Source organism: Etheostoma spectabile, unplaced genomic scaffold (assembly GCF_008692095.1).
Source record: "Etheostoma spectabile isolate EspeVRDwgs_2016 unplaced genomic scaffold, UIUC_Espe_1.0 scaffold00569331, whole genome shotgun sequence".
Lineage (NCBI taxonomy): Eukaryota > Metazoa > Chordata > Actinopteri > Perciformes > Percidae > Etheostoma > Etheostoma spectabile.
The window spans coordinates 755733-777984 of record NW_022605066.1 but is presented as its reverse complement, the minus strand read 5'-3'; the positions used below and the strand labels follow the sequence as shown (position 1 = coordinate 777984).

The window sequence follows — 22252 nt, the reverse complement described above, 5'->3', positions numbered from 1 at the left end:
AGTACTGCCGACGTTGTCTTTGCTGTCATCAAATTAGTATGTTTATGTTTAACATGATGTACACTTCTGCTATTATTTCATTTTACCAAGGGAAGACTTACATGTGTACAGACAAGGCTAGCAGCAGCAGCGGCGCGTCAGACACGTTTCTGATGGAGAAAGATGTAGAAAATGCCACGCAGTCGCCACGCCACAGAAACGCCACGCTTAAGCCACGCAGCTGCCACGCTCACGCCACGCAACAGAAACGCCACGCTCATGCCACGCTCACGCCACGCAACAGAAACGCCACGCTCACGCCACGCGGCTGCCACGCCACGCTCACGCCACGCTCACGCCACGCAGCTGCCACGCCACACTCACGCCATGCAGCTGCCACGCTCACGTCACGCATCAGAAACGCCACGCCACGCTCACGCCACGCTCACGCCACGCTCACGCCACGCTCACGCCATGCTCACGCCACGCAACAGAAACGCCACGCTCACGCCACGCAGCTGCCACGCCACGCAGCTGCCACGCTCACGCCACACAGCAGAAACGCCACGCTCACGCCACGCGGCTGCCACGCTCACGCCACGCGGCTGCCACGCCACGCTCACGCCACGCATCAGAAACGCCACGCCACGCTCACGCCACGCAGCTGCCACGCTCACGCCACGCAAACAGAAACGCCCCGCTCACGCTCACGCCACGCTCACGCCACAGAAACGCCACGCTCACGCCACACACCTGCCACGCTCACGCCACGCAACAGAAACGCCACGCTCACGCCATGCAGCTGCCACGCTCATGCCACGCAACAGAAACGCCCCGCTCACGCCACAGAAACGCCACGCTCAAGCCACACACCTGCCACGCTCACGCCACGCAACAGAGACGCCACGCTCACGCCACGCAACAGAAACGCCACGCTCACGCCATGCAGCTGCCACGCTCACGCCACGCAACAGAAACGCCACGCTCACGCCATGCAGCTGCCAAGCTCACGCCACGCAACAGAAACGCCACGCTCACGCCACGCAACAGAAACGCCACGCTCACGCCATGCAGCTGCCACGCTCACGCAACAGAAATGCCACGCTCACGCCATGCAGCTGCCACGGTCACGCCACGCAACAGAAACGCCATGCTCACGCCACGCAACAGAAACGCCACGCTCACGCCACGCAGCTGCCACGGTCACGCCATGCGGCTGCCACGCCACACAGCTGCCACGCCACGCTCACGCCAAGCAGCTGCCACGCTCACGCCACACAACAGAAACGCCACGCTCACGCCACGCGGCTGCCACGCTCACGCCACGCGGCTGCCACGCCACGCTCACGCCACGCATCAGAAACGCCACGCCACGCTCACGCCACGCAGCTGCCACGCTCACGACACGCAAACAGAAACGCCCCGCTCACGCTCACGCCACAGAGAAACGCCACAGAAACGCCACGCTCACGCCACACACCTGCCACGCTCACGCCACGCAACAGAAACGCCACGCTCACGCCATGCAGCTGCACGCTCACGCCACGCAACAGAGACGCCACGCTCACGCCACGCAACAGAAACGCCACGCTCACGCCATGCAGCTGCCACGCTCACGCCACGCAACAGAAACGCCACGCTCACGCCATGCAGCTGCCACGCTCACGCCACGCAACAGAAACGCCACGCTCACGCCACGCAACAGAAACGCCACGCTCACGCCATGCAGCTGCCACGCTCACGCCACGCAACAGAAACGCCATGCTCACGCCACGCAACAGAAACGCCACGCTCACGCCACGCAGCTGCCACGGTCACGCCATGCGCCTGCCACGCCACACAGCTGCCACGCCACGCTCACGCCAAGCAGCTGCCACGCTCACGCCACACAACAGAAACGCCACGCTCACGCCACGCGGCTGCCACGCTCACGCCACGCGGCTGCCACGCCACGCTCACGCCACGCATCAGAAACGCCACGCCACGCTCACGCCACGCAGCTGCCACGCTCACGACACGCAAACAGAAACGCCCCGCTCACGCTCACGCCACAGAAACGCCACAGAAACGCCACGCTCACGCCACACACCTGCCACGCTCACGCCACGCAACAGAAACGCCACGCTCACGCCACGCAGCTGCCACGCTCATGCCACGCAACAGAAACGCCCCGCTCACGCCACAGAAACGCCACGCTCAAGCCACACACCTGCCACGCTCACGCCACGCAACAGAGACGCCACGCTCACGCCACGCAACAGAAACGCCACGCTCACGCCATGCAGCTGCCACGCTCACGCCACGCAACAGAAACGCCATGCTCACGCCACGCAACAGAAACGCCACGCTCACGCCACGCAGCTGCAACGGTCACGCCATGCGGCTGCCACGCCACACAGCTGCCACGCCACGCTCACGCCACGCAGCTGCCACGCCACGCAGCTGCCACGCCACGCTCACGCCACGCAGCTGCCACACTCACGCCACGCATCAGAAACGCCACGCCACGCTCACGCTACGCTCACGCTACGCTCACGCCACGCAGCTGCCACGCTCACGCCACGCTCACGCCACGCCACGCTCACGCCACGCAGCTGCCACACTCACGCCACGCATCAGAAAATCCAGGCCACGCAGCTGCCACGCTCACGCCACGCAACAGAAACGCCACGCTCACGCCACGCAGCTGCCACGCTCACGGCACGCAGCTGCCACGCTCATGCCACGCTCACGCCACGCATCAGAAACGCCACACTCACGCCACGCAAACAGAAACGCCCCGCTCACGCTCACGCCACAGAAACGCCACAGAAACGCCACGCTCACGCCACACACCTGCCACGCTCACGCCACGCAACAGAAACGCCACGCTCACGCCATGCAGCTGCCACGCTCACGCCACGCAACAGAGACGCCACGCTCACGCCACGCAACAGAAACGCCACGCTCACGCCATGCAGCTGCCACGCTCACGCCACGCAACAGAAACGCCACGCTCACGCCATGCAGCTGCCACGCTCACGCCACGCAACAGAAACGCCACGCTCACGCCACGCAACAGAAACGCCACGCTCACGCCATGCAGCTGCCACGCTCACGCCACGCAACAGAAACGCCATGCTCACGCCACGCAACAGAAACGCCACGCTCACGCCACGCAGCTGCCACGGTCACGCCATGCGCCTGCCACGCCACACAGCTGCCACGCCACGCTCACGCCAAGCAGCTGCCACGCTCACGCCACACAACAGAAACGCCACGCTCACGCCACGCGGCTGCCACGCTCACGCCACGCGGCTGCCACGCCACGCTCACGCCACGCATCAGAAACGCCACGCCACGCTCACGCCACGCAGCTGCCACGCTCACGACACGCAAACAGAAACGCCCGCTCACGCTCACGCCACAGAAACGCCACAGAAACGCCACGCTCACGCCACACACCTGCCACGCTCACGCACGCAACAGAAACGCCACGCTCACGCCACGCAGCTGCCACGCTCATGCCACGCAACAGAAACGCCCCGCTCACGCCACAGAAACGCCACGCTCAAGCCACACACCTGCCACGCTCACGCCACGCAACAGAGACGCCACGCTCACGCCACGCAACAGAAACGCCACGCTCACGCCATGCAGCTGCCACGCTCACGCCACGCAACAGAAACGCCATGCTCACGCCACGCAACAGAAACGCCACGCTCACGCCACGCAGCTGCAACGGTCACGCCATGCGGCTGCCACGCCACACAGCTGCCACGCCACGCTCACGCCACGCAGCTGCCACGCCACGCAGCTGCCACGCCACGCTCACGCCACGCAGCTGCCACACTCACGCCACGCATCAGAAACGCCACGCCACGCTCACGCTACGCTCACGCTACGCTCACGCCACGCAGCTGCCACGCTCACGCCACGCTCACGCCACGCTCACGCCACGCCACGCTCACGCCACGCAGCTGCCACACTCACGCCACGCATCAGAAACTCCAGGCCACGCAGCTGCCACGCTCACGCCACGCAACAGAAACGCCACGCTCACGCCACGCAGCTGCCACGCTCACGGCACGCAGCTGCCACGCTCATGCCACGCTCACGCCACGCATCAGAAACGCCACACTCACGCCACGCATCAGAAACGCAACGCTCACGCCACGCTCACGCCACGCCACGCTCACGCCACGCAGCTGCCACGCTCATGCCACGCATCAGAAATGCCACGCATCAGAAACGCCACGCATCAGAAACGCCACGCATCTGAAACGCCACGCATCTGAAACGCCACGCTCACGCCACGCATCAGAAATGCCACGCTCCCGCCAGGCTCCCGCCACCCAGGCAGTATGCAGGAGGCCTTAGAGCTCTCCTCACGATGAAGGTGGGTTGAGCCATGGACCCAAATTCCATGGTGACATTTTTTGGTACATCGGAAGCCTATGAAACCAGTAGTATGTGAATTTTACTATAGCAATTGAAATACTACGGAGCTACACTAAGGCAGCATAAGTATCCCACAATGCAATGCGTTAGTAACGACAACGTTCATAACACAAAGGGCAGCAACCAAGGAGCTCTTTAACTTCAAAGAACACTTTAATTTGCTTTTCCAAGTTTAAAAATTTGTGATTTTGGCACCTGTGAACATTGGTATAGTTGCTTTCCATTTGCAGTGATTTAAACATTCGCCAGAGCTATGGTCAGCAGGGGTAACCATGGCAACGCCTCACCAACCGGCAAGGACCGTCTCAGAATGCGACGCTGAAAATGAAAATTTACACAAAAGCATGTTGAACCATAGTAGCCTGTTGAGTACGTGCAGGGCATAGTCTGCCATTTCGGACGCAACCCCGATCACTTTGTTGGTTTGCAATAACTTCTATTTCTCTGGTGGCGTATATATTGTTCTGTTTCTCAGGTGACGTAACAATATACACGTCACCGGAGAAATCCGTCGTCTCCTTGTCGAGCTTTACCGTCTTCCAAGACGAAGGCAGAAGGATCAACAGAGGTGAAAACCATTATAAATTGCATTCCAGCTATCTATGCTGGAATTACTTAACCCTTGTATGGTATCGGGGTCCAATTGACCCATTTCAAATTGTTACAAGAAGAAAAATGGTACAAGTTACATTTTTTCTACCTGAAATCAGCGTGTTTACCTTATTTCCTGTGATAAACATGTATTCCTGACTCAGTTCAGAACATTATTCTGGATATGACCCTTTGTGTTTTTTCCATAGTGGATTTTTAACATGAATTATGACCTTATGACAAAAAACACATCACACTTCCATTTTTAATTGTGTGCTAGTAGAGACTGATGCATTCCCTAAACACATATGTTATCTCCATTTTTTGAAATTGAGATAAAAGGCAATATTTGTTAATAGATTATGAAGGAAAATGTTATTTCAGAATTGTTTTTAAAATCCCAAATAAGTCCCGGGTCAGTTTGAAGACAACACAAGGGTTAAGGTCAACCAACAGGGAACCAATCAGAACATGTCTCACTTGTAACAATCCCCCATGTTTAACAAGCCTAATTAGGCTGAATCAAACAGCTGTGTGTGTGTGTGTGGGGGGTGCGGGCGTTTCAAAAAGCATGACCTCTTTTAATAAGGAGACAACTCAACTGACTCTTCTCTTAAACCCTTTAAAATATGTACTGTACGTGTTACCAAATGGGGAGATACACGTGAGAATTCCCATTACCTCTATGAGTAAGTGAAGGCAGCTGTAGTGCCCTCATCAGGAGGAGGGGCGAGTGTGTGTCCTGGGTTTGCTCCCACTCTGAAGGGATCCGTTATGTCACACACAGCAGAACACGGATGCCATCACATGGCAGCCCTTCTCCTTTTGTGACAGGGGACTTGCTTTTGCTGTCACAGCTTGGACTTTAAACAACTGCAAGAGTTAAACGTGTTTTTTTAATGGTTGAAAAGCAATATGTTTCGGACCCTGGACCAGGACCACGTGGCCTGTGCATGTGGACATTTTTCACTTTTGAAGACCAAAATCTACACACGTGCCAGTTTTTTCAAAAGGACATACGGGCAGTAGCGTGTAGTACCAAAGTTATACCATGGTCTGGGACAACACTCCGTTCTGATTGGCTGCAGGGTGGCCATTAAAAAGTCCTATAGGACACCTACTAAGGAGTTTTTTAAATGAATGTGCTACATTAAAAGTAAACCAAAGTCCGAATGTTATTTATGAGTATAGTTGGGGGGGGGCTTACCTCGGACCATAGGGACTTTGCCTGAGAACCCGAGGGTCGCCGGTTCAATGGCGGAGTCTGGACTGGAAGCTGGAGAGGGGTCGGTTCACCTTTTTCAGCAAGGCACCAAACCTGCTTGGGGTACCTTTAATGGACAGCCCCCCCCCACTCTAACATCCCTCCATTTGTGCATGTATAGGTCCTGGGCATGTGTGTGTGTGTGTGTGTGTGTGTGTGTGTGTGTCTGTGTTTCAGGCCTTTGTGTAAAGTGTAACGCCAAGTAATTTCCCCTTGTGGGATTAATAAAAGCATGTCTTCTTCTTCTGGTCCTTCATCGTCCACTGAGCGCCACAGGATGGTGATAACACACAAGCTGATACATAATTGTTGTTTTACTTTCATCTGCACCTTTTTTTTTATTTTAAACCTACTTTCTAGCCAATACTCTACGAACCAAACCGGGGGGGTTGTCTCTTTTTTTGCTGCCGTTGGGAGTTTACAAGAGAGTGCAGTGTTGTATTTCTGTTACCTTTTTTTCCTGTCCTTCAATTTTGTTGCATGTCTTTCGCGCATCCATTTTCTGAGTATGTTACAGATCCAACTTTAGGACATGGTTTGGGTACCCAAATATTTTCCTTCTTTCTCTGTAGTCTACCGCGTAAACGTACGCTACATCGGAATCCCAAAAATCCAAACAATACCCAACTCTAGTATTTCGTGGTAGTGGAATACGTTTTAACAGTAACTATCCCAACACCTAACGCCTATCAGCCAAAGAGCCATTTTAATATATATTCTCTTTATTATCACTTCTACATTAAATACACATACAACATGCCTAAGTTAACAAATATGAATATGTTTATTGAGCTCAATAGTTCAAACAAAATAGACAACAACAATGTCAACGTGTTTTGATAAAAACACCATTTCAGAAGGAACGTTTCTCGACTTACACATAGTGGTAAATACTGTAGGAAAGCAAAGAGTTTTGTATAGTATTTTGTTAATGTACAATACATGTATCCATGAAATTTGGAATTTTGTTTTTTTTTTACATTTGCACAATACAGAGGACTAACTCCTGTGAATATGTTTCATAAATATACTGGGACATGGTGTATATCCGTGTTTCTTCATCCCACCCTTACCGCTACGTATCGACTACTGTAGTCCAAAAGAAGCAGAGAAGAAGAACACACAGCAGACATTTGCATCTGGACCCAAGGGCCAAATCTTCTGTTACACCAGAATAACCTTTTCTTTAAACCCTCCTGTTTTCCGTTTTTTTCATTACAAAGAATGGGCCTTCGAAAAAAAGCTGAAAATGTCAACAGTAGAAATATCAAACAACTTTGGAAAAACATAAAAAAAAAAAAAAGACCCTCTACATTAAAAAAGTGACAAAATGTCAGAAAATGCGATAACTTTTTTTCACGGTTGACGGGAAGACAACACAATGGGTCAAACATAAAAGCATTGTGCTCTCTTAGTGGGTTTCAGGACTGCGGAACATTGTCTCTCAAAAGTACACACTGCTCATTTGATACTGCTCATTTTTTTTACTACCTTAAAGTTTCTATCTGCTACACAGCCCTTAAAGGAAACTTTGAAATAAATAACTTTTAAAGCTGTAGTTCACCTTTTTCCCAGCCAGTGGTTAAATTAGGACTGGTGTGTTAACTGCGTGCCGTATTCATCAGAGCACACGAGAACGTAGTACCTCCTAAATTACTAACGGTGTGCAAAACTGCAATCTTTGGTATTGATCCGATACCAAGTTAATACAGGGCAGTGTGTAATGTTGTAATACATCTTTTGTTCAAATAGATTTTTATGAGATTGGTATCAAATGAAGTTCAATATTGAAGTCACAGTACAGTGATAGTATGGGAATATTCCCAGCCACAAGTTGGAATCAGACAGAAAATACACAACGGGCTTTCTGACAGAAATGATAATATGTGGATAAAATATATGAATAAATTAAGTCAAAGGAGGTTCTTGTATATTCATACGGTGCAATTCAACACAATGTAAAGCAGTGTGTCAGTCGCTGCTCCTCGTGGGCCCCACTGGGGAGGACGTCCGGGCTTCCCAGTTCTGGCAAAATGTTTCAGAACAGGAGCTGTGGTGTACAGCTCCGGCCTGCAGAGTGCAGTGTGTCGTCACAGTGTGTGTGTGTGTGTGTGTGTGTGTGTGTGTGTGTGTGTGTGTGTTGGCAGCTGTCTGCAGTAGTGCTGAGGCCCTGGGTGTTCACACTGATCAGTACAGCGTCTGTGATCTCACATCCGAGTGATCTTTTTCACGTCCTTCTCCATCTCTCCGCCGTCGTCGTGATCAAACTCAAAGGCGCTGTTGTCCACGGCGTGGCCGTTCTTTTTCGCCGAGTCACCGTCGCCAGCTTCCAGGGGCGGAGCCTCCCTGTCCGCATCCGCTGAACCGCCGCCACAGCGCTTTTTATACACCTGGTAGGCTGCAGAGGAAAAACATATGGATTTAGAAACATGCTCTTGCAATACTATGCTTTCATCATATTTTTGAGCAAACCCTACGTTTGAGGTTACTCTTGAGAATATCCTCAGATCAGATCTGTGGTGGTGGGGGGGGGGCAGCTTCCAGGTATGAATGTGATCAGATCAGACTGTGGTTGAGGGGGGGGCAGCTTCCAGGTAGGTAAGTGGAACTGTGTGAATGTGATCAGGTCGTCATTGCAAATGAGAATTTGTTTTCAATAGACTTACCTGGATAAATAAAGGTTAAATAAAAAAGAAATTACCAGTTAACTATGGAAACTGATTAACATTTGACACTAGTTGACAGCCCAACTACCTAAATATTGTTTTGGTGGTAGATGACAACATCCAGTTTTGATGAAAATGCTAAGTGTCTTGCTCAGGGACACATTGGTAAAGGCATGCAGTGGGAATCTGCCTGCTAAACTCTCACCTCCCACACACGAGACTGCCACCACCAGCTGGAAGATGCTGTAGATGAGTGGGAATGCGAACATGACTTCCAACTCAGCCGGGCTGAAGGACAGCTGGACAATGGTGCTGCACAGCTGCGAGTTCTGGAAACCCGTCTCCAGTGCGATGGTTCGGCATCTGAACAAAGCAGGGATTTGGGGTTTGTTGATGCAGAAGTGATTTCAAGATGTATAGAATTTAATATAAAGGGAAACTTTTTTTTTTTGACCTGAACCCTATTTTCCCATGTTTTTGTGTCTAAGTGAATCATGGGGACAACAATCTTTGAAAATGGTTTGGTATTGTAGCCTGACAAACCAGACCCACATCATCCAGATGTGGGTCTGGTTGGCACAGTATGTTTTTGGTGCCATTTGTGGAGCCTGGGCTGTCTACAGAGACCGCTTTTCTTTTTACAGTGTGTTCTGGGGACAGGCAGCTAGCAGATAGTGAGGAGATGTTTTTTACAGTGTGTCTGGGGACAGGCAGCTAGCAGATAGTGAGGAGAGGTTTTTTACAGTGTGTTCTGGGGACAGGCAGCTAGCAGATAGTGAGGAGATGTTTTTTACAGTGTGTTCTGGGGACAGGCAGCTAGCAGATAGTGAGGAGATGTTTTTTACAGTGTGTTCTGGGGACAGGCAGCTAGCAGATAGTGAGGAGATGTTTTTTACAGTGTGTTCTGGGGAAAGGCAGCTAGCAGATAGTGAGGAGAGGTTTTTTACAGTGTGTTCTGGGGACAGGCAGCTAGCAGATAGTGAGGAGATGTTTTTACAGTGTGTTCTGGGGACAGGCAGCTAGCAGATAGTGAGGAGATGTTTTTACAGTGTGTTCTGGGGACAGGCAGCTAGCAGATAGTGAGGAGAGGTTTTTTACAGTGTGTTAAGGGGACAGGCAGCTAGCAGATAGTGAGGAGATTTTTTTTTACAGTGTGTTAAGGGGACAGGCAGCTCGCAGATAGTGAGGAGATTTTTTTTTACAGGGTTAGGGTTAAAAACAAGTTATGAAGCAAATATTAATGTAAATCAAGCAGGTTCAAGATTTATTTGACAAAACTGGTATATGCTGTCACCCTACCTGTGCCAGGGTTGACCTGCAAAACGGGCAGAGAAGAACCCCAGGCCAAAACCAATGAAGGGGAAGATAGTTCCAATAATCCACAGGGAGGGAGCGATGTCCCAGGAGGACTGGTAGAGAATTCCTCCAACCACAGCTATGATGACAATGAGGGCGAAGCCTGCGATGGACCCTACCTGTTTCATTGGATAAAGCCACATGTGTACATTTAAAAAAAAAAAACTTGATCAAACATCATAATCAAAAATTAAGTAGAATCATATTTAGATTCCTACCTTGAGGATCTTTTTTGCTAGGTGGGGCCACCTGCGTTTAACAAAAATCCCAGCACCAATTGGGATAAGAAGGGCCACCAGAGTGATACCTGAGGATAAACACACTTCAGTTTAGCACAGGTTTATAAGATGATAATAACCCTGTACAGTGCTCTTGGTAGAAAACTACAAAGTGATTGATTAACCCGATAAAACAATAGGCATGGAAGCCCTTAAAGTATAAAGTCTTTGTGGAATTCTTCTTCTTACTTACCGATGCTGTCAAACGGGATCTCGATGGTGTCGGAGGAAGTCCAGGTGGCGGTGTAAATGAGCAGGCAGAGAGGCATCATCCCCAAGGCCAGGATGGAGGAGCAGGCTGTCATACTGATACTGGGGAGGGGAGATCATGTCAAGCAAGCTTCTTTTAATAACATATTTCTTTCATGCATTGTAGTTTTTCAATGGGATTCAACATGATATTTTACTAAAAGTAAGTAACAACTGGTGCCCTCACTGGCCCGATCATACTGTACACAGTACACTACCTTATAAGACAAAAGGGGGGGGGGGAGTCATGGGGTACAGGTGAAGGGCCCAATTTGGAAAATTTGATCAACCTACATTGGGTCTACACAACCCTTTATGAATATCAGCCTAAATGGAACCTACATTTTATCCTATTACTAACCCATGTTGGGTGTAGAAGGACACCTTGACTGGGTGTTCCCAAGAGTTGGGTGTAACAGTGCCACTATGTCTATTGCCTGTCGGCCATTTTGGATCTCGGTGCCCAGACACGTTACATGTGACTTTGCTGGGCTGCGTAGACACACTACACCAAGTCGTATTGGGTCTATGGCCACTGCTGACACTTCTGGGAGGAGTAGTGTTGGGCCTAGCAGCGGTTATAGCCTGACTATCGAGATTCTAATTAGAGACAACGCTTTGTTTCTACTCCACGTACATCATAAACCCTAAAAACGAGCTGAGCAGAACAGACAAATCTCGGCACACATTTGCAGATGTCTGTCGTAGCAGAAGTGTAGCAAAAGTCACGTGTACAAAGACTGAGTTGTAACTGACGACCTGTCTGTATTTCCACCCGTTGGAGCAAAATACTTTGACTTTTAATATCTATGTACGCATTTACAGATTTGTCTATGAATTTGCAGTTATTGACGGTTTGTTTTTACACCTATAGCATATAAATATAATTATGCATTCACTGATTCTTAATACACATTTGCTGATTAGTGGACACATTCACACATCTAAGTACGCATTCAGGGATTATTTTACATGTTTACAGATCTCGCTTCTCACACACAGATTGCACAACTTGCGTGTTATTAACCATTCAACCATCCGGTGTGGTCAGGTTGGCAGGTTTTTCAAATATTTTGAAGGTGTTCAGTCATCCAAACATTATCACATGAGATAAACCAATGAGCTTGCCAAACCAGCCAGCTGGTTGGGGCTGCAACTAACCATTATTTTCATATAATGTTGATTTATAGTCGATTCTTCTTTTGATTGTTTCTCAATAATTCGATTAGCTGTTTTGTCTCTAAAATGTCAGAAAATGGGGAAAAATGTGTATCAGGGTTTCCCAAAGGCCAAGACGACGTCCTCAAATGTCTCATTCTGTCCACAACTCAAAGATATTCAATTTAGAGAAGAAACTAGAACGTGTTCCCATTTAACACGCTGGAAGCAGACGTAATGACTCAAACTGATTAATTGATTGTCAAAACAGTTGGTGATTAATTTAATAGTTGACAACTAATAAATTCATTGATTTATCTTTGAATTGAATAATCAAGAGAGGTCGCATGTGTTTTGTGATGATTTATCCCCTCGTGGTTTTCATAAGAAATGACTTGATTATCAGACTAATTGACGTTTACTTAAATAGTTAACAACCGATTGATTCCTCGTTGCAGCTCAGTCTGTCCCAGCCTGTTTCTTACCTTAGGTCCATGTCTCCATCCAGCCAGTAGCAGATGATGTTGGAGCCCGTGCCTCCGGGACAGCAGCCCATGATGATAATGACAACAGCCTGAACTGGCAGCACGTTGAAGGCCAGCGACAGGGCGAAGGCGGTAAAAGGCATGATTCCAAACTGGCACAGGAAGCCAATGAGGATGCCCCAGGGCCTCTTGATGTGGCTCCACAGCTTTTTGACCTCCACGGTGCAGCCCATGGAGAACATGACCATGGCGAGCATCACAGTGAGCACGGTGCTCAGGATCAGGCCCAGCGTCTCGTTGAAGTTGCTGGGAGGAACGAGGCAGTCTGGGCCCGAGCACACTGTGGAGAGAGGGGCGCAGGCAGCAGGCGCAGTTGTGGCATTTAACATGGACATTTTGGACAATGTTCAGTAGAAGAAGAGGATAATCTGGGGCTGCCAATTAGAAAAGAGAAGACTAGATAAATGTTTCCCTCGGGGCTTGGTAGTTCTTAAGAATCCACAAAACTTCTCCAGTTTCTCCTTCTCCGATATCCAAGAAGAAGATGGCCAATAATGGCAAGAACTGTCCAGCTCAGTGCTCTTTATGCCCACCCTGCTACAGCCGGATACAATTGGGAGGGGAAGATCAGCTGGGAAAAGAAAAAATTTAACCAATACTTCATTTTTTATGGGGTCAGTGTTCAGAAGCACATGCATATAAAAAAGAGAATCATTCTGAAATGTTAATTGGGATTGCGCCACATCTCAAACATTTTCTGCCCTTTGGCCTCTTAAAACTTTATTGGACAACTATGCTCTGCAGCATCATCATCCTGCAATGCCAGTAAGGAGGGAAGATGCTTGGAGTTCTCACAGACAGCTAGGGGACACACCCTATGGATAAGGTCTTTTATGCCACAGGTCCCATTAAAGTTCCGTGGCCTTGTGTTTTCTTTGATTCATTATTTTAAACCATTAAATCATGTAGGTGATGTAATAAAGATTTTCTGACACTGTTCAACAAAAGAAAGTCTTAAATTTCAATGTGTATCCAAGTCTCTACAATGTATTTAAATCCAGTTTAATACGCGCAATATATATGACACAATATAAAGGATTGTTAAGGTATACTTGAACATAGTCTATATCAACAGCGTTTCATTTCTGGTATTGCTCCTGTGCCGCCGGAAATTCTGTCTGATGTCACTCTTTTAGGCCGGATGTCCGTCCCCGTCCTCTGTCTCTGTGTTGGCGTTCTAACCTCTGGTGGATTTCTGAGGACTATGGTTACCTGGTCCTCAGATCTCTGCAGGGTAAATCCAGACAGCTAGCTAGACTATCTGTCCAATCTGAGGACTATGGTTACCTGGTCCTCAGATCTCTGTAGGGTAAATCCAGACAGCTAGCTAGACCATCTGTCCGATGGGAGTTTTCTTTTGACGACTAAAACTACTTACGAACGTACAGATGTTCCACCAAAACAACCGTGGCTCTGTCCGGTCCTTAGTGCCGCCCACGACGATTGTGATTGGTTTAAAGAAATGCTAATAAACTAGAGTTTTTCTCCCATACTGGACTGCTGTTTGGACTAGCCAGACCATCCTTTGCAGCACTGTGGACGAAGGTCTGGCAATGAGAGACTACACAAAGTGGGTGGTAAGGCCTGGCTCACAGCGGGCGTTCCACTCCATTGCTTTGTGCATGGCCCCTTCAATCAATGCAATTCAATTTTATTTATAGCATCAAATCGTAACAGAGACCAACACTCCCCCCCCCCCCCCCCACCCCCCGACCACTTGGTGCTTTATTGTACAGCACTTTGGTCAGCTTAGCTGTGTTTCAATGGGCTCTAGAAATCAAATTTACTTACTTACATTTGGAACATCGTTGTAGAAAAGTTCTGAGAAGCCTACAGGACATATCCCTCGTAGACAAAGGCCAACCAGGGCTAAGCTGTAAATAAGTAAAACACTGAGTCACAAGGTTCAATGGCTGAGATGGAAGACACCGCAGAGCATGCATACGCTACTTGGGATGTGAAGATAACTGTATGTCTAAAACACAAAACAATAAAGATGTAGGCCTATTAAAAAAGAAAAGAAAAACAACCATACAAAGCAACTGTTGCCCAGGTGATTCACAACCTAAGAAATCACAAGTCTTACTGAAAAACAGGGATGGGCCAATTTAGACCGTTTTGGGAAGACGAACATCAAATCTGCAGTCTAAATATGCAAAGCCTAGCACATAGCCTCACAGGAATGTCTCATGATAGGGTTTCTGACCAATTTTGACTTGGAGCTGTTAGATATTTTGTACTTCATGTTAAATTCTTATCTCTAAATCTGATATCCATGACCACGGATTCAATAATGTAAAGCTATAAAACATTAAATAATCGGGATGGGGAAGTGGGAGGGAATGCGTTTCAGAGGCACTTTAGAGTGGAAACAGTCATCTTGAGTCAGGTGCATGAGAGCGACAAATACCGCAGAACAGGAAAACAAACTGGATTGTTCAACAAAATAATGAAACATTTGGGTTGGTCTTACCTTCCCAGGGTCCTGTTGAAGAGTTTGTGTCTGCCACCGGAGGAATGGGTAATGCTTAACTGTAAAGTTAAAGCTCAACCAAGGAAAAGCAGTTACTTGCTAACTTGTGTTAATGTAGTGTTTGTTTCGATGTAGCTGCACAATACAACAATGGTGCGTCTGCAGATTAAACAAGGACGAGCATTGGGTACGTCTCCACTCGTTCGTCACATTTTATGGATACATTTTTAGACTTAACTGTAAATGCCATAAAATGGAATGGACATGATAAAAGCAATGATGTAATCTGTTAAATAAACTGCAGCGCTAACATTAGACCCTGCCATTTACACAACCTTTATGACACTTTAAATACATTTGTCTTGAGACTGTGCCAGACAAGGTTTGGTAAGATGAGGATTCTGAATGCTGCAGTTTATGGTTCTGTTAGAGTCGTGTAAACCGGCACTACTTAGACACTAATATGACTCCGTACCTGCATTTCTTTTTTTCATTAGACTGACATAATAACTGATAGCCAATCACTTCAAATGTCTTTCAATCTTAGAGGGCTATCGGTTTTTATATCAAATGTAAACAAGTAAACTAGATCATTATTCTGTTTAATGTGACATGGAGAAAGTGCCATTATGTGTCAAGAACAGGGAGAATCCAGCAGGTTGTGAAATGGTGACCTTATTTAATCTATTAATTAGTTTACAGGGACACCATTTTCTTGTTTTTCTTGCAGTGGTGAGCACAAATTTTATACTAATGTGTTTCAATGGGAAGCATCTTTCATGATAGCAGCACGATTAAGGTGGTGAGTTGTATTAAAAAGCCGAAAGTCAGCGAGTGACGGTTCCTTTACCCCGTTGTTATTTTCCTATCCACAACTGTCCGATGCTGCCTAAAACGCTGGCATCGGTACGGGGAAGTACGGGAGTTTATGCACCATCCGATACCACGTAAAAAAAAAAAAATTCTATGTTGAAGTAGTTTATTAATGTTGTTTTTCTGTTCTGACTGACTGTTTTGAACGTTTTGACCAACAACCAATCCCATCATATCCCATCCATACAGAGATAGTAGTGTACAGCTGATAAAACATAAAAACATGTGGCGGTCCCTTGTTGCGTCCCCCAGATGACATGGATCGTGTCCCGTTGGTGTCCACCAGAGCAAATGTGAAATGGTCACGTTCCCATTCCATGGCGACCACCATGAAATAAACCATCAATAGATCGAAATAACGTGACCATTGCACAAACTGCTGTTACACCGGGGGGGGGGGGGGGGGGGGGGGGGGGGATCATGGACCTTGTGAAAACATGTGGAGTGACATCATTAATGCTGTTTCTGAGGCCAAAGCCAGTAATGCAGAGGAATTATGGGATGTAGTTGAATGGTCCTGGGCTGAATACCTGTTCACAGGTGACTCCATGCAACACAGATGGGAAGCAGTTCTCAGAAACTAAATTTTACTGCAAGGATTCAAACCGATGGAGTGCTTTCTTCAGGTAGGGAGTGAGTCCTTACCCCAAGTGAAGGAGTTTAAAGACCTTGGGGTCTTGTTGGAGCTAAGCCAGAAGGAAAATCTCTCGATCTACCGGGCAATTTTCGTTCCTACCTTCACCTATGGTCAAGAAGGCTGGGTCATGCCAGAAAGAACGAGATCCAGGGTACAAGATGCCAAAATGGGTTTCCTCAGGAGGGGGGGGCTGGCGTCTCCCTTAGAGATAGGGTGAGAAGGTCAATCATCCGAGAGGAGCTCGGAGTAGAGCCGCTGCTCCTTCACGTCGAAAGGAGCCAGTTGAGGTGGTTCAGGTATCTGGTAAGGATGCCTCCCGGGGGCCTCCCTAGGGAGGTGTTCCAGGCACGTCCAGCTGGGAGGAGGCCTTGGGGAAGACCCAGGACTAGGTGGAGGGATTATATTTCCTGGTCTGGGAACGCCTCGGGATCCCACAGCTGGTTGATGTGGCTTGGGAAAGGGAAGTTTGGGGTCCCCTGCTGGAGCTGCTGCCCCCGCAGCCCGATACCGGATAAACGGATGAAGATGGAGACTGGAGATGGATTCAAAGGAAGGCAAACCCTAGAGACTGCAGTAAATGTTTGAATTTGCAAAAACTATTTTTTCAAACAGCCTAACATTCCTTTTTCTTCACTTTCTGTAAAGGTAGAACACAAACCTGATCAGTTTTGGGCATTTTGATTTGGAATCGAACGTGCAGTGTTCCCACTGCACTGGTATTATGGAATTAAAAGGATTCTAAGGATTTTGAGCATTATTCACTTTTTACAACACAACTTTAGCATCATTTAAGCTTAAAAATATTGATAATAATGTTTCAGGCCTGATATGTATATTTGTTTTTTGCTGAACATACTGAAGGGTTGTCATGACAAAATTATAGCTCGCGCTCTGCTTATTTACTTATAGTACTACAGTGATACCGCCAAAAGAAATTGGGATTTTAAAGTGATATATAAAAGCTAGACCTTTAAAAGCGTGCAGCGATGGACATTCGTGTTCATTTCTCATAAACAGACAATGAGTGTGTATGTCTACCTCAGCTCTGGGCTATGAGGAAGGATCAGTTCCATACTTATTGTAGCCCTTCAGAGGCACTCTTATCAGTCGTTATCTGTCCCATCAGCTTTTATCTCTGTCTCTCCATCTGACATGTCCTTGGTTGAGGGTTAAACACATTAAATTTTAAGTATCTTTCTGCTCCTGCTGTGTGAACGAGTGGAGGTCTGTGTCACGCAAAGGCCGTGATCTAAGGTGATCTGATCGCAGATTATCTGATCCGATAAGTCCATACTTCAATCTGAACAAAGCTGCTTCACTGGGACTTGAGGAAATGAAGACACCTTTGGGAAACTGTCCCACTGGCTAAAAAAAAAAAAAAAGAAAGAGGAGATTTTAAGTATGTAACCTTGACACCTTATCTACTAGCTTCTATAAAAACTTTATGGCCGCATCTGCTGATCTGCTACGTATTCTTTGCACTTCCATCCGTCTTCGCAGACTAGATGTTTCCCATCATGCATTACCAAGTGTATTACCACTTGGCTACATGAACTTTAGCACCTATAACCTAGAGTCTGATGAAGTCGGCCATTTTGAGTTTAAAAGGTATTGTAAAAGTTGCACTTTTTATTAACAGAATTGAAGATAATAGTCTCCCAGCTGAGTGTCTTGTCCATGCTCTGGCCCTTCATCTGGGTCCAGGGTCATCACACTCAAACACACAGCTTCTCCTGAGCGTGCTGTTGGAAATATATCTGTTTAACCCTCGTGTTGTCTTTCCGTTAAACATGAACTTGTCCTTCCAGGTCAAAATAGAATTTATTTTGTGCTTTTCCGAGGTTTTTTGTCGCTTTTTCCTTTTTTTTTTTAACCTGAGCGGGTTTAACAACAGGTTTTACACTTATTCTTGGAATTCATGGTCAACAAACCTCTTTTATATCAAATTATACATAGGTTTTTAGTTACTAAGGCAGAAATTATGAATTACTTTGACTTATAGTTAAGATCTGAGGACGTTTAGGTGATCTCAGATGGGTAGAAGTCAAAGTTTAGTCCGGATACTGTTTGAAAACCATTAAAAAAAGAACTCAAATGCTATAAGATTAAATGAAACACCCACAAAATTCAATGAAAGTAATGTTGTATGGAATCATCCATGTTATTTTTGGGCAATTTGGGTGACAGAAATCCATATTTCTGATATTAAACACTCCGAAACGGGTCAGTTTGACCCGAGGACGACACAAGGGTTAAACCATATATTGAAGTATGATTAACCACATATTTACCGTGAATAATTATGTATGCTTATAGTGCTCCAATGCTTTATTATTGACATATAAGAAGTGGACACTGCTTGTGCAACTAACTGAATTCTTAGTGTAACTATTGTTTCTAAAGCAGGTCAGGATGTCCTAGGGAGAGACAGTTGCAGGATGGGAGTGAAGGCCACACCTTATCTTTGGAGACATGGAGAACAGGCACAAGGTTTAATGAGCTTTTGCCCTGATGTAAATAAAGAGGGTAAGACTTAGTGAGGAGGGTCAGACAACTCTGTGGCTGTTGCATGCTGAGTTTCATGACTTGTCTCTGGAATATTCTATTGAATAAATGATCACTCATCAACATCTTAGTTTCTGAGTGGATTTATCTGGACCCTGAGACCGGAGCAGGATTTGAGCTCCAACAGTGCTCAGGGCCTTTCTCTCTCCATCTGCCCAACATGAACCATAAGACTTCTTATTTGCCAGCAAAGTTGTTTTTTTTTACACATTAACACACACACAGATACTGAATACGCATTAAAGGACAAATGCGGCTCAAAATGTACCAAGGGGTTAACCCTTGTGTCTTCCTGTCGACCATTAACTTCAAACGTTTCCTCCAATGTTTTTGATTCATGTCAATAAACCTAATTTTTATAACATTAAACCTATTTTTTAGTTAATAAAATAGCAGTTAAGAGGACCACTTCATGTCAAAGTTACGTCGGGATATACTGTTCCGAAAAACATTTAGAAAAATGTTTTTCAAATGCTTTAAAATAGAATAAAAAGCCCTAAATTCAATTAAAGTAATCATGTATTTCACATGCTCTCCAGGCATCAGCAGTGTGTGTGTGTGTGTGTGTGTGTGTGTGTGGGTGGGTGGTTACCTCATAGAAATCTTGTTCAAAATGTTCATTTTGGAAAGTTTTTTTGAAAATGGCTCAAATTCGACCCGAGGACAACACAAGGGTTAATAACACATGGGTTATCCCTGGGATATGTTTTTTTCATGCTAATTGAATGTGACCAGTTTTAAGGCAAACCGCTAATTAGCTTGTAACGCTAGTCTTTGGGGGGGGCGTTAAAGTAAAAAGAAATCGCTATATTTACACCACTAACAAGGTTCAAAGGGTTAGGGATAGACAAACGCCGTGCGTGTGCTGTGTCCTTCGACCGGTACGACTGTTTTCCCAAGATGGCGCCTGCCTGTATACTGGCAGTGGTAGTTTTCATAAACTATCTTTTTAATAAACTGTCTGTGCACTTCCAAAGTTCTCAATGCTTTGGTTTAACACGTAGGGCCCCTGGTTATGCCATCATGGATGTGTGGTGTTATTTTGAGCCTCATTAGTGGTTAAGAAATAGCGATTTCTTTTTACTTTAGCGTGCCCCGACTAGCTTTATGAGCTAATTAGCAGTTTGCGCTAAAATTGGTCACATTCGATTAGCATGAAAACACATCCCAGAGAAGTCTCGACTCTGTACTCATGTGGTAACCCCTAGGTTCATTTGGTGCCGGAATTGTCCTTTAACAGCTTCCTGTACACATTCCCAAATCTCAGTATGCATTCAGAAACTCATTTACAGGATTCAGAATTATGTCACATTCAGGATATTAGAGTGCATTAAACATTTTCAGTGATTTTGGTGAAGTTTGGTGATATTTTATGGAGATTTTATGTCCTCCAGCTGCTCTGTCTCGACTCCGTGATTTACAGTTTTCCCAGAAATGAAACATTGTTGACATAGTTTATGTAATGTGTAACTATAAAGTAAAAGGACAACCAGCCAAACCAACAAAAGGAGTATTTTATGTTTTATTAGAAAATAAAAGCCTCTGAAGAAGTTGTTTCGATGCATGTGAACCAAGCATTGTGGATGTACGTGGAGCTCTGGTCAGCTGGGAGCAGTGTCCGTTAACCTGAGGCTCCCTGTTACGTGGGTAATGAAGCATCTCAGCAGGTAGATCCCCCAGAAGTGGAGGGAGCTGTTACAGAGAGAGAGACAGACAGAGAGAACGGAGGCTACCAAACTGCTAAATGCATCCATCCACCTCTTCAAGTTCTTGTCCTGTTACAGCAATAAATATTTTGAACAGAAATCTGAAGCTGTAATTCAAGATTTTGGTTAGCTGGGAAAACAAAAATGTATGGATGCATTTGGGGTGTAACGATACATTCGTATTGAACCGATCGGTAAGAGGCTTTCAGTTAGGTACCGTTGGGCTGCTCAACTCTGCCCCAGGGTTCTTTTTTAGGAAGAGATTCTCAGTTGCAGTTGGAGCATAGAGTGTGCTTTATTACACAACGTTCTGGAGACAAGATGCAGGCAAAGTACAGAGGGACAAGTCCCTTGCAGTAGATTACCAAATTGTCTGTCTTCCTCTCTTTTTGGCTGCCCCCTTATACACACCTTTCAGACGTTCATAATCAGAAAGCTCAGCAACTTTAACCCTCTGGGCCCTGAGGCCATTTTGACAGTTTATTGTCCGTCTGGATTTATTTTATGAAAAAGCTTGTAAAACATCCACCCTGTTGTCTACAGTCAAGATATGAACATCATGTTTTTCAGGACAAACTGGGTTATTAGTATATATATTTGGGTTGAAATGAGGTCACTTGAATGTTAAAAATGGTTGTAGAATGGTTGTTAAAGACAAATAAATAAATAAAACGAAACATGAATCTTCCAGATATGTAGTGATATCACAGACAGATAAGTAATACCTAAGCCATTTTCCTTTCTAAAACACTTCTCATATGTCTTGGGAGTCACGCTGTGAAGAAATAATCATTATAACTTATACAGTTGACAAATTACATATATTTTTTCAAAGAAAGTCAAGACGCTTTTGCTCTCATGACATTTACTTATGCCAATAATAACATAATAATGTCATATTTATTGATATTACACCCACACCAATACTACACAAGCAATTGCGTGTCTAAAAATGTGCGCCTCTTGGCCTGCCATACAGCCTATTGGCCTTTTTGTCCCCTCTGGCCTTCCATATAATAGGGTGACATTGACTCCCATATATGGGCATGCTGGTGCCTGTATTTCCGGAAACAACAGAGAGGAGAGACGGAGCCGCGAGCTAGCGGCAGAAATGAGCCAAAACGCGATGAATTATGGACATAAAGTGGATCAATCTTGGATGTAACAGTGTGGATTTAAAGCCCAACGACCCCGAAAGAGGCTGGAAGTTCCAGGCTGGATAGAAAATCACCTGTAGAGGCTAGAAAGACCGGGAAAAGACCTCTGTAACCGCTAACTCGTTACCTTTCAGACGCAACCATTGGTAAGTCGATAGCTTGTATGGTTTATAAATGATTAAACTATGAATCAGAGGTGCTGTTTTTACTCGTGGGCGAGTGTCTCGGGTACAGAGGGAGACATCTGGTTTCGGCAGATACATCACAAGGTCACGCGAGGACATCATTTAGGTTATAGGCTTCTCCTTTGTTTGG

General features: G+C 46.6%; 2 protein-coding genes across 3 annotated transcripts in view; both read right to left on the bottom strand.

The window, feature by feature from the left end:
• Window positions 1–8415: 8415 nt before the first annotated feature.
• LOC116684811 (ileal sodium/bile acid cotransporter) lies at window positions 8416–20661 on the bottom strand. The gene is made up of 7 exons (XM_032510243.1): window positions 20646–20661; window positions 12467–13097; window positions 10768–10886; window positions 10515–10603; window positions 10240–10415; window positions 9146–9303; window positions 8416–8672 (listed from the first exon to the last, which is right to left on the bottom strand). The coding sequence occupies exons 2-7, from the start codon at window positions 12859–12861 to the stop codon at window positions 8482–8484; spliced, it is 1128 nt and encodes a 375-aa protein (XP_032366134.1). The 5' UTR covers window positions 12862–13097; window positions 20646–20661; the 3' UTR covers window positions 8416–8481.
• LOC116684812 (GTP-binding protein 8) overlaps window positions 20579–22252 on the bottom strand; it is a 15844-nt gene continuing 14170 nt past the window's right edge. For both annotated transcript variants that reach the window (XM_032510244.1, XM_032510245.1), the window contains exon 8: window positions 20579–20766. In XM_032510244.1, coding sequence (XP_032366135.1) covers window positions 20676–20766 — 91 coding nt within the window. In that variant the 3' untranslated portion in view covers window positions 20579–20675. The remainder of the gene's footprint in view (window positions 20767–22252) is intronic.

Excerpts from the sequence above, each read along its gene's own strand:
- LOC116684811 (XM_032510243.1), bottom strand. The coding sequence starts at position 12,861 with ATGTCCATGTTAAATGCCACAACTGCGCCTGCTGCCTGCGCCCCTCTC. Across the intron at positions 10,887-12,466 it reads GATGGAGACATGGACCTAAG|TATCAGTATGACAGCCTGCT; the intron begins GTAAGAAACAGG and ends TCCCCTCCCCAG. Across the intron at positions 8,673-9,145 it reads GGCAGTCTCGTGTGTGGGAG|CCTACCAGGTGTATAAAAAG; the intron begins GTGAGAGTTTAG and ends TTTCCTCTGCAG.